This window comes from Channa argus, chromosome 20, assembly GCF_033026475.1.
Source record: "Channa argus isolate prfri chromosome 20, Channa argus male v1.0, whole genome shotgun sequence".
In the NCBI taxonomy this organism is placed as follows: Eukaryota; Metazoa; Chordata; class Actinopteri; order Anabantiformes; family Channidae; genus Channa; species Channa argus.
In genome coordinates this window covers 17,117,338-17,133,948 of record NC_090216.1, presented here as the reverse complement: position 1 = coordinate 17,133,948, position 16,611 = coordinate 17,117,338, and the positions used below count along the sequence as shown (strand labels likewise).

The 16,611-nt window shown below is 39.1% G+C and overlaps 1 protein-coding gene across 3 annotated transcripts in view; it reads left to right on the top strand.

Annotated features, from left to right (window-relative positions):
• Window positions 1-16,611, top strand: part of pemt (phosphatidylethanolamine N-methyltransferase) — a 58,053-nt gene that overhangs the window by 28,771 nt on the left and 12,671 nt on the right. For 2 of the 3 annotated variants that reach the window (XM_067488875.1, XM_067488876.1), the window contains 2 exons: window positions 8,314-8,459; window positions 11,506-11,617. In XM_067488875.1, the coding sequence (XP_067344976.1) occupies window positions 8,314-8,459; window positions 11,506-11,617 (258 nt within the window). The remainder of the gene's footprint in view (window positions 1-8,313; window positions 8,460-11,505; window positions 11,618-16,611) is intronic. The other variant, XM_067488877.1, reaches the window with a different exon arrangement.

Here is a 16,611-nt window from a genome sequence, read left to right as displayed (position 1 = left end):
CTGCTCATCTCCCTTGTTCTTAAAAATGGGCACCAGTACACTTCTCCAGTCCTCAGCATCCTGCCTTCCCATCTCTATCTCTCTGTCTCGCCAGCCTGTACAAATCCACTTTTCTACAGGCTTTTTAGTGTCCAACCTAGAATACAAGTCCTCCTATGCTCTTCGTTTGGCCTTTGCCACCTCTACCTTCACCTTATGCTGCATTTCCCTGTACTCCTGTCTACTCTTTTCAGTCCTCTCAGTGTCCCACTTCTTCTTAGCTAACCTCTTTCTCTGTATACACTCCTGAACTTCCTTGTCCCACCACCAAGCCTTCCTGTCCACTTTCCTCTTTCCTGATGTCAGTTTTTACAGTAAATACCAAATATCAGTGCCATACACAATATTTATTTAGTGTAGACGTGACTCCACTGCACATTAGTACCATATTAAACTGACACTCGCAAAAAAGACTTTATGATTTTAGAACAAAGACATGTTCTGTGTGTTCAGTGGTGCTCTCTAGACAGGCTTCATTCAGGAACGAACCTGAGCTCCGCATCAATCACTAGTAAAAAGTTGTTTACAACATAATTTACAATGATGTTACAATATCATTATCTCTTCATTTATTAGCACTCACTTGGGAACTCAGAAGACCAACCACTTTAATTTTAAAATAACCTTTTTTCCCATTTTTGGTTTCTTTGAAACTTCTATACATCGTACAACATTAATGGACCCCTTAATAATCTGCAAATTACTCCTGTACTATTTCACTGTGACACTATCAAGATAGAAAGATATTGAACAAGATAGAAAGTCAGATCATCTCACTCTAATTAGCATGGAGTGTGCAGCTCCTATGGCTCAAATAATTTCAAATTTTGACTCCTCAGACCACAACACATTGTCCCACTTCACCTCAATCCTCAACAGTCACTCCACTGGGGTTTGTTCTCAGCCCCATCCTCTGCACACTGTTCACACATGGCTGTGTCGCCTCCCTTAAGGACAACATCATCCTGAAGTTTGCCAAAGACACCGCAGTGATAGGACCCATCAGTCTGATGACATGGTGTGAGGACAACAACGTCACCCTCAACTCAGACAAGATGAAGGAGATGCTAGTAGATTTGAGTAATGACAGGAGAACTCATCAGCCACTGTTTATCCGGTAGCTTAAAGTGGAGCAGTGTCAAAGACTTGGGGGTCCACATTACTGAGGACCTCACCTGGACACTCAACACCACCCAGCTGATTAAGAAGTGGCTGTACTTCCTGATGAGAGTAAGGAAGTTTGGCATGTTGCCTAAGATCCTCAGCAACCTCTGTAGCTGTTGAGAGCATCTTGACCAGCTGCATCACCGCGTGGTACGGCTGCACTACTGTGATGGACCGTAAAAGTCTGCAGAGAGTGGTGAAGACTGCTGAAAAGATCACCAGGACTCCACTGCCCTTCTCTGTAGGCTATTTACAACCCCAGTGTCCACAGGAGAGCTACCTCTGTCCTTACGGACTGTTCACACTTCTTCTGTTGTCTGATGAGGAACATTTATATATAGCCTGTTTCAGACAGGAACTGTTGAGAATGTCAGGAGGATCAGGTCCTGACAAGGTCCCTTTCTGACATGTAACCAACATGTAAATAGTCCGTGTGAGATGGGTTCTCACTAAAGAAGAATTACTCCATCTAATTCAGCAAAGGGTGGGGCTTTGAGCAGAGAGCAGAACATGATGCAAAAACAAAACTGTGGAAGTGACAGTCTTTTACATAGTAATCTGGTCGTATACCACAGAATCTTGTGCTGTTCCTTGTATTTGTTTGACCAGTCCCAGGTCTGGCCTTCCCGAGAAAAGTTCACGAATTTCGCTGTCGACATTTGTTCGAAATTGTTGATGTGTGCGTTTACATAAACGAGTTCTTCACCTTCGAGTGATTGTACTTGCCCACTTTCGCGCCAGTTGCAGAAAATGGACATCATCGACACGCCCAGTCACTCATGGAGAATTCTCCTAAGTATTACCTCCTCTATTCACACATGAACTCGGTTGGAGATAATCCAGACTTTGCACTAGGGAACTGGCTGGGTAAAAGCCGAGTAATGTCAGGGGCAACAGAATGTGTTTGCGTTCATGCATACACCTACCCCAGAGAAAGACTGGAAAATGTCTGAATTCCAGTGCATGTCTGAAAGGGAGTTATGTTACTTTTGATTTCATACCACAACTTAAAATGTGAACTTGGTTTAATTGTCAATAAACAGGAGTTGGAGCTACTATTTTATATATGTACAGATTGCATTGTAATGTAAAGTCGTGCACATATTTTATTAGCTCATCGTGTTTTTGTATGTTGAACATTCATTTGTGAAAATAGCAACTAATGTATTGAAGTAAAAAATGCAGTTTTCCCCCTGAATTAGAATTGAGTAATGTACAAATACCTTTCATTTAAACTTAGGTAAATGAACACAGATCAGCCAGGGGTCAGCAAAGGATCTCCCACCAGTCTGCAGCTAAACAGCTTTCTACAGTCCTATAGAAAAACATAATTAGTCTTTTCAGTGCCAACTAACAGACAGGCTGACAGTTTCACTTTGCAGACTAATGAACATAGCGCTTCAATGTCATGCTGTGAAATTGTCTCTCTCATTGACTTGCATATACACTGATAGCTGCATTGCCATGCTCATTAACAAACTGACAGCCATGTCTTTTTATAGCTCCACCACAGATAGACACATAGAAGATACAGAGTGTTTATTGCTTAACACGCATCAGTGATGCACTCTGAATATTATTGTTGCTAAATAAGTCTCTCGGGATTGTGTCATTTTGTCAGCTATTTCTAGATTCAGGTCTGACATAGTGTGACGTGCCTGCTTTTTGCAGATGCCTTAAAATCAGATGATATTTTGAATCTTGACGTTAAAGTAGGTACTTTTTGTCTCTCAGCAGTTTCTACATTACGAGTGCTCAGATGCTCAGTTATCAACTTCTGACCAAGTCCCACTCTCGACATCGTGTTCTTTTCTTGTTACTTCATGTTTTCTGAGCTCCTACAGATGTAACTTTGAAGTGCAAAAATTGGTCCAGGCAATTGTGTCTGGGAAGATTGAGGAAGAGACATCTGTAGCCCGGCCACTCAAAGAAAAAGAGTTGTGTCCTTAGGTCATTATTTGACAATGTGGAAATGAGTCTCCTCTGTTTTTGTCTCAGTTTTGGTCTCTGTTTCAACATCAGTTTCATCTCATCTTTGCCACAGGGATTAAAAAAGAGGTTGCTGACAAAGATATTTTTATTACCAAAATTACCACAGTTTTAGGGAAAACTCCAGGGGCTTTAACGAGTTAATTTCTGATTAATGGACTGATGGTGTCCCAGCTTTTAACAGCAAGCTTAATTAGATGAGAGGATTAGGATTCACTACTGGGTATGACCTCTTTATGTAATATCATTTTAAAAAAAGTATTACCTTTATAACATTACACTTTCTCTCCCTTTGTGTTTATACAGAAAATGTTTAAATGTTACAAAACAAAACTTCTATTTAGAAATATTAGTGATTTTATGTTTGTCACTCACTAAGATGCTAATATTTCCTAGTTGGCTCTAAACCTGTAAAACTGAGGCTAAAGGGGATGTCATAAGAACTGTCAGTAAAAAAGTAAAAAACAAAATGTAGACTTTAAAATATTATAATAATGATACCTTATTAATGCACTTCATCAAACTTTGCACAAACATCAATATGGACTCAAGAATGGACTGATTAGATTTGAGGGTCAGAGGTCAAGACAACTGTGGCATCATGCCTTTCTTTTCAACATGAACACCTTGAGGGGATTTCTTCAAATTTGGCACATACATCCAACAAGACTAAAAATTTAGTTAATTAGATTTTGGTGGTCAAAGGTCAAGGTTACTGTGGCCTCCCATCTATCCTATTGTCTTCGGTACAATATCTCAGAAAGCCCTAATGGAATTTCATTACATCTGGTACAAACATCCACTTGGGCTCATGCATGAACTTCTTAAAACATGAGTCTGGACAGACATGCATATATGGTGCAACTTGACTGGTTCATGCAGGCAAACCAATACAAAGCAGTAATTCAAGTTACAACTGCTTAACCCTCATTGACCAGTGTTATTTAGTGAGAGCATGACTGTCAAACTCACTGTTGAAGTTTGTCTATCAGGCAAATTATTCATATGTTAATCAAATTTCTAGTAAAGCCCATTTTAGTCTTGGAGTAGTTACAATTAAAGCAGCATGTGTTGAGAACCAGTTGTTTTTTTTTGGTGATGGGTGGAAAGATGCTTTGGAGAACCAAATCTGATAAGCCATATCTTGTATCATTAATAAGTAAAAGTTTTTTGTGTGTCATTTAAATACAATAGCAACAATAGCATGCGGGGGCTCAGGACTCCGTAAAACAGATCTCCTTAATAGGTATTCTTCTACTGGGTTCGGTATTGAACACCACGTATGATCATGTTGGCATTAAATACTGTCCGCTCAACCTAATAGGCATTGGTTTGCTGCAAACCAACTGCTTTTGACCATCATGACATCGACGGAGACTGGGATACCACCAGGGTTGCCCAGGATCACTGTCCCAGCCGGAAGGTGGTAGGATTGCCACAGAGAAAGGAAACAGAAGCAGGGCTGCAGAGTGGGTCTTCGTGCTAGGCTAACGAGGGACCCACATAGACTTCGGTCAAAGTACAGAGATGAGCCACAAACATTCTGGCTCAATGTTTTATGGACTGATTATGGCAAAGATTGCCCTTTAACAAAGTGATGGAAAGGCTAAAGTGTGGAGTAAGAAAAGTTTTGCTCATGATCCCAAACATACAAGCTCATCTCTGAAACACAGTGGAGGTAATGTCATGGCCTCCTCTGGGACATGCTCATTAATCTTCATTGATGACGTAAGATATGATGGCAGCAGAAAAATGAACTGCTGTAAAAAGAATGATCAAACCCCAAACAAAGCAAATTGTTTCATAAAATGCAAACCAAACAAACAAATTATTAAAGAGTGCACTGTTAATGTTATCCACACAAACAGCAGCAGGTCCACAACCTGATTGCTATAACTAAAAGACATATTCTAGAAAGTAGTTGTAAGTTACCACATAATTTCCAGAACTTGGTACAGTGGGAGACCATGGATAAGCTTGATAGGGTTGGACAAGTGAATACCAAACATTGCATTTCTTTTATTTGCACAGTGCAAATACATTTGGGAGAATACAAAGCTGTGTTTCTGAAACTAAAGATAAACTTGCAGCCTTGCTCTTCTTCAGCCTTGTATTTCTCGCATTTCTAAACTCGTCTGTAAAGAGATTTTTTGTGAAGAGGATTTTGTCTGACTCCTACAGTTATCGCCCTTTGTAATTACATTCAGCGCGGTAGAAAAAGATGCATGGCTTTTTCTCCAGAGAGGGTCCTCAATTTTCAACCCAGCTGTGTTAACATGCATAATCACAAACATAAATGAAACACAGACAATATACAGAAAATAGCAAAAACATGCACTAATTAACATGCTTTTTCAACTAAGGTTAAACCCATATTTCAAGAAACCACATCAGTAGTGACTCATTGATGAGTTGTTCAGGTACATTCAGTGACCACACCCTCACATCCACTAGCCCCCTGTTCACACATCCGTCCCACAGACCCACTTTCCTTCTTTTCTAATCCAAATCCCAGCAGTGTGCCTCGTCCTGGAGAGATGCTGCATCACATTGCACTTCCTGCTTACTTTGACAAAGGGGGGAAACGCCCGAGGATTCACAGCACAAACCCCCTAACCTAGTTTTGGATTATTAACCCCAAACCTGGCTTTGATTTGGGAACCATTTTTATCTGCAGCTGTTTTTGCCCACATGGACACACATTCACAAAGCTGCCTCAGCACCAGCCCCTGTGTGGTTCCCATTATGGTTTGCAGCATTAGGAGCCTTTTTACCACTAGAAAAGCATGAAATCTTTGTTCTAGTGACATTTAAAGACAGCTGTATCAGTCAGTCTGCTATTCTGTTGTTATGAGCTGCTTAGCTCTACTGCTACTGTGTAACTACACTTCCCATTAATTCACATTAAGCATTAAATTTTTAATTATTATTAAGTGTTATAGGAACTGTAATGATAAGTGTATCGGTCATTTGTGGCAACCCCATTTTTACCTTCTCTTTGCAATGTGTTGTGTGAGCCGATGGTTCTTTTAGGATTTCTTGTTTTGTTCTTTATTTCACACACATTCGTATGCTCGCTGCACCCTGATGTCACCAACGTCCTTCAGTTTTTCTGGATTTAATTTGGAATAATTACATTTTTATGTTTACAAGTGTGGGATCCTTTATTTAGCCAAGCCAATATTTCTGTATTTATTTACAGCTTCCCTCCTGCCATTCAGGTGCACCGTCTGCATATAATGTAGGATGAAATGTTGTTGAATGCATTGACGCCAACTGAAAGGATGCATTGCTCTAACGAAAGACACTCTAATAAGGGCTGTTCTTTGTCATCGGATTTTCTCTGTTTCACTAATGTGCACATTTTTGTGTGGACTAGTTGTATGGGCAGCTTTTCTTCTCTTCTCCACTTTCATCATTCAGGACTGAACTGGGAGGAATTATGTATCCAGGTTCCCCTTGAACTGTTAAGCTTCATGTTAGACTTGTATTAACGTGGCATGTTAACATTATTATTTTATTTATTTTTTATTTTAGTAGTAGGAACTGATTTTACAAGTGTAAATAAATGTGGTTACATTCCTCAATAAAATCTGGTTAAAATAGCATCAATAAAATAGCAAAGTCTGCACTGTCATTTAGCCACTTTTCTCTAGCTTGCTGAAATGAAATAAAAGCAATACAAAGGCTTTATTATTACATAAATACCAACATTTATTTTTTGAACCTCTTCACAATTTTTAAACAGTTGTGGTCACTGCATAAAAAACCTAAAGCTAAGTATTTTAAAGACTGATTAAGATTTAAGATCCTTTTGAGTACAAAAGAACTACTGAAATATTATTGCCCTAATAGATAATAAATATACTGAAACACTGAAATTATACATGACTGGCATTAAAAAGGAGGTGTAGCATAGTCTCACCATTTGATGCATTAATACCAGTTAAGAATACAAACACCAGTTGAGTTAGTTTGGTAGATAGACTTTCTAAACAGGTCTGTGCTTTTGTGTTTGGGTTTTTACTGTTTAACTGTGAAGCAGGAGGTTGTGAGGTTATTTGGTGCCACCACGTTTTAAGTGGAACTGCAAAAAAGTAAACGGTAAAATGCTCCAGAATTTCGACCAACTATTGAATCTTAGTATGAGTGCATCCTTTCTGCCAGCAAGTTGCATCTTAGGCAATATTAAAACCAAATTTGGCACCTTTCATAGGTTTACTTCCAACATTAAACAGGATCCAAAACGAAAATGCTTTTACTCTATAAGCACAGACCTCAGTCGAGTGTGACGTCAGAGAAAGTTAAAAGCACCCTCACAAACAAGCAGCCTCTTTTGTGTCTGGGCTACTAAAAAATTATACACGTATTGTTTTTTTTTTTTTTATCATGTATGCAATGAATGAGGACATTTCTCAAAATGTATTTCTAACCTTAACCAAAGTCCTTTTCTTGCCTAAACTTTAACACACACAGGACTCTAAAGTCTGAGTATGAATATTTGATGTAAAAAGCCTGGGCTTCGTGGCTACACTCACATCAGACCACCTCGATGGGAGTGGCGTTCCAATAATAAATGTAGTACATCATTTATTAACGTACTCACAAGTAAAGCAATTTCCCTCTGAGATTATTAAAATCATTTGAAACATAAATATGTTAAATCGGCACATAATCCATCCAGTACATATTTTCTTTAAAAACACGGACATTTGAGTATCTGAAGTACGTAAAGCCATATATGTTAACATGACTGTCCCATTTTCATGTTGCCCTTTCATCCATTCCCAGGAAGATTAAGATCACTTTACACATCCACCGAGGAGGCGACGCCTAACGACCCCATTCTAGAGGACTAAGGGTGTTTAGAGTCTTAACATTACATCCCTGACTCCGCTCTGTTCTCACCTCCCCTATGTACCGATAACGCGCCTATTCAGGACCAGATAGAAACAAGGCCAACTATGGAGGATATAACTGGTTCCCTTTGCCTATTTTCCCTTAGATCTCAAACCTTTACAGTCCTTGCTTACAGTTAGAATCCACACTCTCTTGCACACGCGGGAAACTTGCAGTACAAAAACTGGTTAAATAAAGATGATTATTTATCTTCTTCTGCAGTATGACTGTGGCTATGAAGGCCCAGGGCAGACTGGAGATGATGGACAGGACGGTCGTCTTCTACACTGGGGTAGTTCTCATAGTGCTGGGGACTCTACTGGTGGTCAGCAGCTTCCTTGCTCTGGGATTCACTGGAACCTTCCTAGGTGAGTATCGAGCTAATAAAACCAAAAAGGGCATTAGCTGGGGTTTGGACACGAAACTTGAACAGACAACCAGAATTACAAACTGGGGATGTGTTGGTTGAAACATGTAGAAACTGTAGTTTCCAGCATTTGCACATATCTAAGGAGTTCATTGTTTCATAACCTTACATTGTTGATAATTATTGAAACCATGACTATGAATGTCTGCTAACCTTAACAAAGTACTTGTTGTACCACTAAATACTTCTCTGATCCATGTGGTTATTTATGCTGGAGGCTTTGTTAAGATCTTGACAGCAATCATTCATTCGTGCTCGAAAGTTTTTATAGCTATCCCCGTTTTTCAAGGGGTCAGTCAGTTTTTTGTTTTGGTTTTTGTCCCAGACCGTTTTCCAATTTCAACATGTTGTTCAACATGTTCCTTCCAGTGTCAGGCTAAAAGAACAAATATGTCCCCTAAAACATTACAGTGTAATCGAATGGGTTTATTGGGTGTAATGGGGAGGGTTGCGTCAGGAAGTGTGCCAAATCAAAATGCGGACCAAACGCTGTGGCGACCCTTTAAAATTGTAGTCAGCTGTGGGAGATAATTCACGATCTTCCTCCGTCATACTGTAGCTCTCTAAAACCGATGGTGCGTCACCTTTTCTTTTTTTCATCTACATTTCTAAAACGCTAATCAGCTAATGTTTTCTCGTTACCTTACAAATGAACTGATTTAGTTTAACTTACTGTGGATAAGATTCTGTTCTGTGTGTATGTGGGGGCTGATTTTGCATGCTGCACCATGACCTTCGAGCACCGTGTTTCTCTGGACACTCAAACATCAACACACATACTGGAGAACACAGCCTTTGGGCATGTGTGTTGTAATTTGATGTGTCTTTTTTGAGCTCTATTAAGCTACTTGAATCACTGTGACCTGGTGATTCAAACTGATGACACAGGGATAGACACAAAAATCCAAACACAATCAAATTACACTTAGTGTTTACGCGTCGGCCAGCTGGCCCGAGATAAATACACTGATCATAACGCACTAGACACAGTCCCACTTCTCTAACCATTAGGTTACCACCGAGGTTTAACTACCTTCCAGCAAATCCAACTGGAGGATATAGCCCGTGGGCATGTTTTCATAACCGCAAGGAAACAACAATAATGCAAGAGCATGAAAAAAGTGTTATGCTTGGTTTTTGAAATGTGAATAGGTTGCTGGTATTCACTTTATAGGTCAAAAAAAGGGGTTAGCATATTCTTCTAAAGGACAGCTACAGCTGGGTCCCTTTTCACCGCCAAGCACATTTGTTTATATAATCTCTTTTTTACCCTGCTCTACCTGGTGTTTAAATAAGCATTCGTAATGAAATTTGTTATATAACTCCGGCATTAACAGCTTTTTATCAACAGAAAACAGGGCCAGTCGCACTTCATGTGTATTTTTTACGGGTAGGCTTTACTTGTGCATTACTGTGTGTGTGTGTGTGTGTGAGATGTGTGTGAGTGAATGTGTCCTTTTAAACTTAAGGCGCTAAATGGGTCAGATGCATGTGTTTGTGTGCTCACAATATCTGGGGAACTTATTACATAGCAAACCATAGTAAGTGCTCAGGTTACAGTTAGGTGTCCTAGTTCAGATGCCCCCAATGTTTTTTTGCTCACACACACACACACACAACCCAAATGTTTGAGATACTGTATATTGATATAGCATCTTTTTATTCAAGATCAAAGAAATGTGTTAAAATAACTTGTACTTCTACTATAAGATGTGAATTAATTTTTTTTTTTTAGAAACCTGTTTATATGTCCTTAGTGCTACGTTTGCCTTATGTTCTTATTTTGTCAACACTCAAAGAGGCACAAAATTATAAGTGACTATGAGTGTGTTTATATTGTAATTTGAGTGGCACAGTATGTTTGGCCTAACTAGCTTTTAAACTATACAGCTAATGTTGTTAGCCATTGCCAAGGTCCATCAGTTATTTTAACATTGCCTACTTCAAGCTTGACTCTATACTTTATGGTGCTGTACATTATATGAGGACTGTAATCACGAGGTAATGTACAAGGTGATGTGGTCACAATACTAACTGTCGAGTCACCTGCTGGCACCACGACTTGATCCATGGAAAAGGAACAGACTATATTGTAGCTCTGCAGTAAAATGGCCTTGCTCAATAGAAAAAACGGGGCAACAGAACAACATCGTTTATAGATATAGTTCTGTCAGTTCTGGCCCGCAGGGAAAATGCATTTTGCACATCACAAGATTTTTTTCATTGGCATATTGATAGTGGACTCTGGGACAAATTGGCAGTATCCTTCCCTCCTGGTACCTTCATGTTCTGTTAATTTTCCGGTTAATAATCCATCTCAAAATAGACTACAAATCTCCCTTAAAACCAAAAAGCTATTTGACCACCGCCAGCCCACAAGCTTTAACCTTAGACACTGGTTCATAACAACTGTTTCATATCCCTGCGTGAAAAATGCAAAATCATCTGTTATTTCATATTTTTTAACACACATGTGAGAAAAATTTCAGTTACACAATTTGTAATTTTTTATTTTTGGTGTTGATACAGTAATCCAACTTTAACTCCACACGAGGTCATATCCATGCGGTCATATTGCTGACATCAGTAACAGCCAGGTGACATTGCAGCATGTGAAAGTTTAGGACAGCACCAAGCTGTGTGTTTCCCTGGCAGTGGATCCCCAGTCTGAATTCACTCAGTGTCCCCTGGTGTTTTGACAGAAACATGTCAAAACTCGGTCTGGTCCGAGTTTAAAACGAGGAATCAAGGTTGATGGCACAGTGCCAGCCATGACAGCAGTGTGAAGCATTACGCCAAGCTTGGCACTGACTCCCAGTCTACCTGAGGTGGTTGACACATTTGGGAGTGCACGCTGGGACAAGCCTCAAAGTCCTGCACCGCTGAACAGAAATGGCAGGCGTACAAATTTGTCAAAAACCAAATGTGTCTTATCTGAGCTTCTTAGCATCAACCTGCTGTGTGTGTGTCTGTGTTTACTTTTTCAGGTGATTACTTTGGCGTTCTGATGGATGAGAAGGTGACGGGCTTTCCCTTCAACATCATAGATAACCCAATGTACTGGGGAAGCACTGCCAACTACCTTGGTTTGGCACTGATGTAAGTGTCTGTGTGCGTGTGTTTGTGTGTGTGTGTGTGTGTGTGTGAGCGAGACTGGAGGGGTTTAATTTGAATTTAATGTCTATGCTGAGGTCTCGAGCTGGACTTGGCTTTCGTCATTAGCTATTCCCTGAGAAAACTATTAACACAGAAATAAAGTAAAATCATTGGAAAATGACCCGGTGCTTTGCTGGCAAAGCGCTGATGTACGTCAAATGTCATTTTTAAAAAGTGAGGGCATGCAGAAGAGGCATAGATGACAAACTGGGACCTGCAAATGGAAAATGTTATCCTCGAGTTCCGAATCACTTCCCTCTTGAAAAAGGTCAGGAGGTAGAAACTTTTTAAGTGTGTCTTGTCTCTATGACAACTGTGGCCACATCACTCATGGCCCAGCGTTTGTGGTTGCTAGGCGAGTGCTCCAGAGTTGACGAGCCAGACGCTGATAAAAGCTATTAGCCCTGTATTCTCTGTCACACAAGGCTGTGGGATCCATTTCTAGCATCACTGCCTGTATAGTCCTTTTTGTTGTGACTCAGTTTGCCCCTTTTTCCTTTCTGATTTAAATTGAATTGACTTTCAGCCCTGTATCCTCTGTGATTGATGATCACCTCATCTCACTTTTGTATCTCTCATTCACAAGTGTCTCTGTCTACTGTACCTCTACCCTCCTGTTTTCCTTTATTTTATTTAAACTCAGTTACGAGACAGTAGCAGCCTCCGCTTCAAACTGCTCTGCTGTCCTTACTCTAGTCTTTTTCCTATTGTTGTTCTACAGTGAAACAAACCCCTTTTGAACTGAGAATGGTGTATTTCTAAGGTGCATAATATTACAATATCTACCAAGCAGAATATTTACATATTTGTTCAGACAAATGTTCCGCGTCAGCTTCACCAAACTTTTTTAAATCCCTCTATTCAGACAGGTTCATGAGGAGCTGTGCATCCATGAGATTACGTTATAGACAATGTGAAGCTACATCAAGACATGTGAACTGTTGGGAGACACATGTACCATTTACAGCGTATATGGTCATCCTGCTACAGTCTTTATAACGGGCTACCTGCATACTTGCAAAGTTGTTTAAATCATTCAGATTTAACTTTATTATTATAGTGCTAATTAACATCAATGTCATCTCAAGGCACTTTACATAATAAAGTCTACAAAGATATATAGAGAAAACCCAATTTACCACGATTTGTCCTTTAGCTCACATATAAAACAAATCTCTAGAACAGCCTTCTTGAACCTACGGAACATTAGGAGCATCCTGTCTCAAAGTGATGCTGAAAAACTGGTCCATGCATTTGTTACCTCTAGGTTGGACTATTGTAAGTCCCTACTTTCAGGATGCCCCAGTAACTTACTAAAGAGCCTGCAATTAATCCAAAATTGCTGCAGCAAGAGAGCTGACTGGAACTAACAAGAAAGATCATATTTCACCTTCACTAGCTTCTCTCCATTGGCTTCCCATAAAAAACTATTGGGATTTTAATAGTTTTAAGGTGAAATGTAAAGGTGAAATCAAAAGTATGCAAAAATGACCAGATATACCCTGGACTTCAGAGGCTTAAGATATGTTGGCAACTGTGACTCAAGTCCTCAAAGCCCACAAAGACATTCTTCGCTGTGACTGAGAACACTTCAGTTATTCTGAAGGATTTGTCATATTCTCAAACTCAGTCAAAGAACACGCATGTCGGTGTGAAAAAAAACTCTCTAAACAGACACCCACACACACCCCTCACACTCTTCTAAATCCGTTGCTGTGCCAGACAATCTCCCCCACACATTAGGCCACTTTATGTGTGACCTGGACAAGAGATTAGCTGACACACGTTAGCAGATACACTTCAACTAATACATGAACATGAGCTGAACCTTTGCTGCTAAATAAATAGGACTGGAGCTAAAATAGCTGGATGATGCCATTTCTTTTTGTGATTGCATGCCATATGCTTTTACCTGGAGCACAACCCAAAGAAAGAATCCCAAACAGAAGGAGGAGTTCTGAAATAGTCCACCTCCAAATACGAACCATAAAAAAACTTTGTTTTATAAAGAGCAGTACTTTTCATACAGTGACAATATTTCTGTATATGATTTAAGAAATTTAAATGAAGAAGCAAAAAAACGTGTGCAATTTAATAAGCAATGAGCTACACAGCTCTGTTTGGCTCCCAACATTCAGAGACATTGTTTTGCTGGCCAACCTGGACATTTGCCTTCCCCTGGTTTCCTCTGCAAAATGTCTATGGGATTTTTTTTCCATTGGCATTTGGTTTATTGAGGAAAATAAGCTCTGTGACAAGGAGAAAATTCTGATATTTTCATGTTTTACTTTAATACAATTACCAGAAGTGATAAGGTATAAAATAAAATATAAAAAACTTGACAGGCTATAAAGGAAATACACCACAGTTGCATGACTTAAATGTCACAAACACTAAACTTTCAATGGTGCACTTGCCTGTTATAAAGAAGCCTCTCGTCTTCTAGTTACCTGATAAAGATACTAATCACATTACAATATAAACTCAACAAGGCAGTAAAAAGAGATTAGTGAGTAGATGAATCTCCGGTATTTAATGTTACCAACATCTTCCATAGTATCATTTAGCAATCGCCTTTTTAAGACACGTAATTTCACGCATTTCACCAAAAACCCATTCAAGAAGCCCATAGACTTCAGGATGAGGGAACCAGAAATGCAAAAATGGATGACTTTATTTCAGGACTATTTGAAATGAGAAAATAAATCAGTCCACTCTTAATAACCCATACAGACAAAGACAAATGTTCTGTATTTACTTATTTTTATGTTGGTTGTTTTTTATTAAAAAAGTTATCTGTCCTTGTTGTAGTAGTCCACATGGTGATCAACCATTCTGTTTGCTTTAATATTTTCTTCAGATGTGTCTAGCCAACCTTTAGATTAAGAGCAAAAACCAGGATAAAAGTAGAAAACAAGATCTGATGAAGTATTTCCCCTAGAATCTTTTTTGTCATACAGCACTTTTGGTTGGTATATTCCATAAAAAGGTCAAGTAAAGAGGGAGTATTAATAAGATGATAATAAAATAATTCTCAGGAATCTTAATTAAAGCCCTCTGGCATGTACCTCTTCTAACCAGCTGTTTATGCTGATGATATAAAAACTCTCTTTTAAATTTATGAAGTCAACAAATAAAAAATTACCATGGGAATTCTTGCATATCACATGAATGAACACTTCAGTTATATATTTCTTTGTGTTTTGGAAGATAACAGCTGTATAACAATCAGAAAAGATCGTTTAAATTTTTTTTTTCTTGCAGTTCTTTCTCACTAACACCACACCCTTTCTTCAGTCACTCAATATCCCACCCTTCCACTGCTCTCACTCTTACCAAGCTGGGGGGGGGGGGAGGTGGGGAAAGCAACGGACAAATCACACAGCATTAAGTCAGCAACATATATTCAAAGACAGTGGCTGGCTCTTTTTCTTAATGTGAAAAAGTGAGTTAAGGGGATGTAGGACAGGCACTGACATTTGTAAGTGAATTAAACACAACATCACTAGATTTAAAAATACAATTTTAAATGTAGGGATGGTGGTGGGTTTTGTTGGCAGCCCTCCATGCCTATAGGGAAAACACGATAAAGCTTAGAGCCCCTAAACTGTTCATGTTGCAAACAAAAGTTAACCTGCTGCCTTGAAATATTGATTTAACTAAACTTGGGTTTATTATTTAGTTCAATGGAAGCTGGAAGTTTGTGTATAAGTAAACTAACTCAGTTAACTGAACTTGAGATATTATGTTGACTCATCTATTTAGTCACACAGTCAGCCAAATGATACTGTATATATTTATTTATGTATTTTTTTTTTTTACAATTTGTAAAGAACTTCAAGCTCTGGCTCCTGAACTAATATTTTACCAAAAGCATACAAAGATATCTCATTGCGGTTTCAGTGAATCTCTTAAATTCTAGTTGCCTGCGGCTATAGGGGCTGAATTCATCACTAACCTTTATCATGGTTACCATAATTCTTATTGTTATAAAAATAAACTGTAATATAGAAAGTTTCTGTCTCCAAAAAATATGTCACTTTATTTTGTAACTTTAGTGAGTTTACCCAACGGAGTGAACTCTCTTCAGTTCAATTCATCATTTAATGTTGAACAACCTCAAGTCAGATTAGCCGTTATCAGCTGTACTTTAGCCACTGAATAAACTCAACTTCCTCCAAATATACTGTGACAAAGTTCAGTCAAATCAGAAGGTCAAAGAGTAAATTTACTAGCCAAAATAAAATAAGAAGAATCTCCATTGTCAGTGAGCACATATACATATTGCCCAGAAATGTTACAATGAAATTCATTCTTTTCATTTAACCCATCCTCCTGGGGGAGCAGTGGGCAGCCACAGGGGGGCGCCTGGGGAGCTAGCACTGAGCGTAGGCTGGGATTTGAGCCCGTTAGTGGAATGGAAACAAATCGTGTCATCGAGTGGGCCGATGGGTCAGAACACAGCTGTCCAGTTATACTGTAGTAGGTAACAAGCAAAGAGGTTGGTTGTTAGTAGTGTGAATGTAACACATGTAACTTCAGGCCAAACAAAGTTGTAAACTAGTTGTTGGCTTTATAGTAGGTCTTCCATTTACAGACCATGCAGTAGCTGTTCCTTTACATCCAAAGCTGCCAATCAATTTCCCCCCAATGATATAAAAACGGGGCTTTTATACAATGATACAAAAGTCCTAAGGATCTTAACAGCTGAATTGTAGCAAATGCATATACTAGCTATTTAGCTTTTTGGCCCATGTGTGTTTGCTTTTCAGTCCATAGTGGGACAGTTGAGTTGTTTTCGAGTGAATAATAGTTCAGAGAAAAATGCCTTTCAGCCCCCCCGTGGACCAATATCATGTGTTGATATTGTGGGATGGAGCAGTATCCTTGAGTAAGAGAAAACAACAGTCCCACTTGTGATTTTGCCTGCAGCAGAG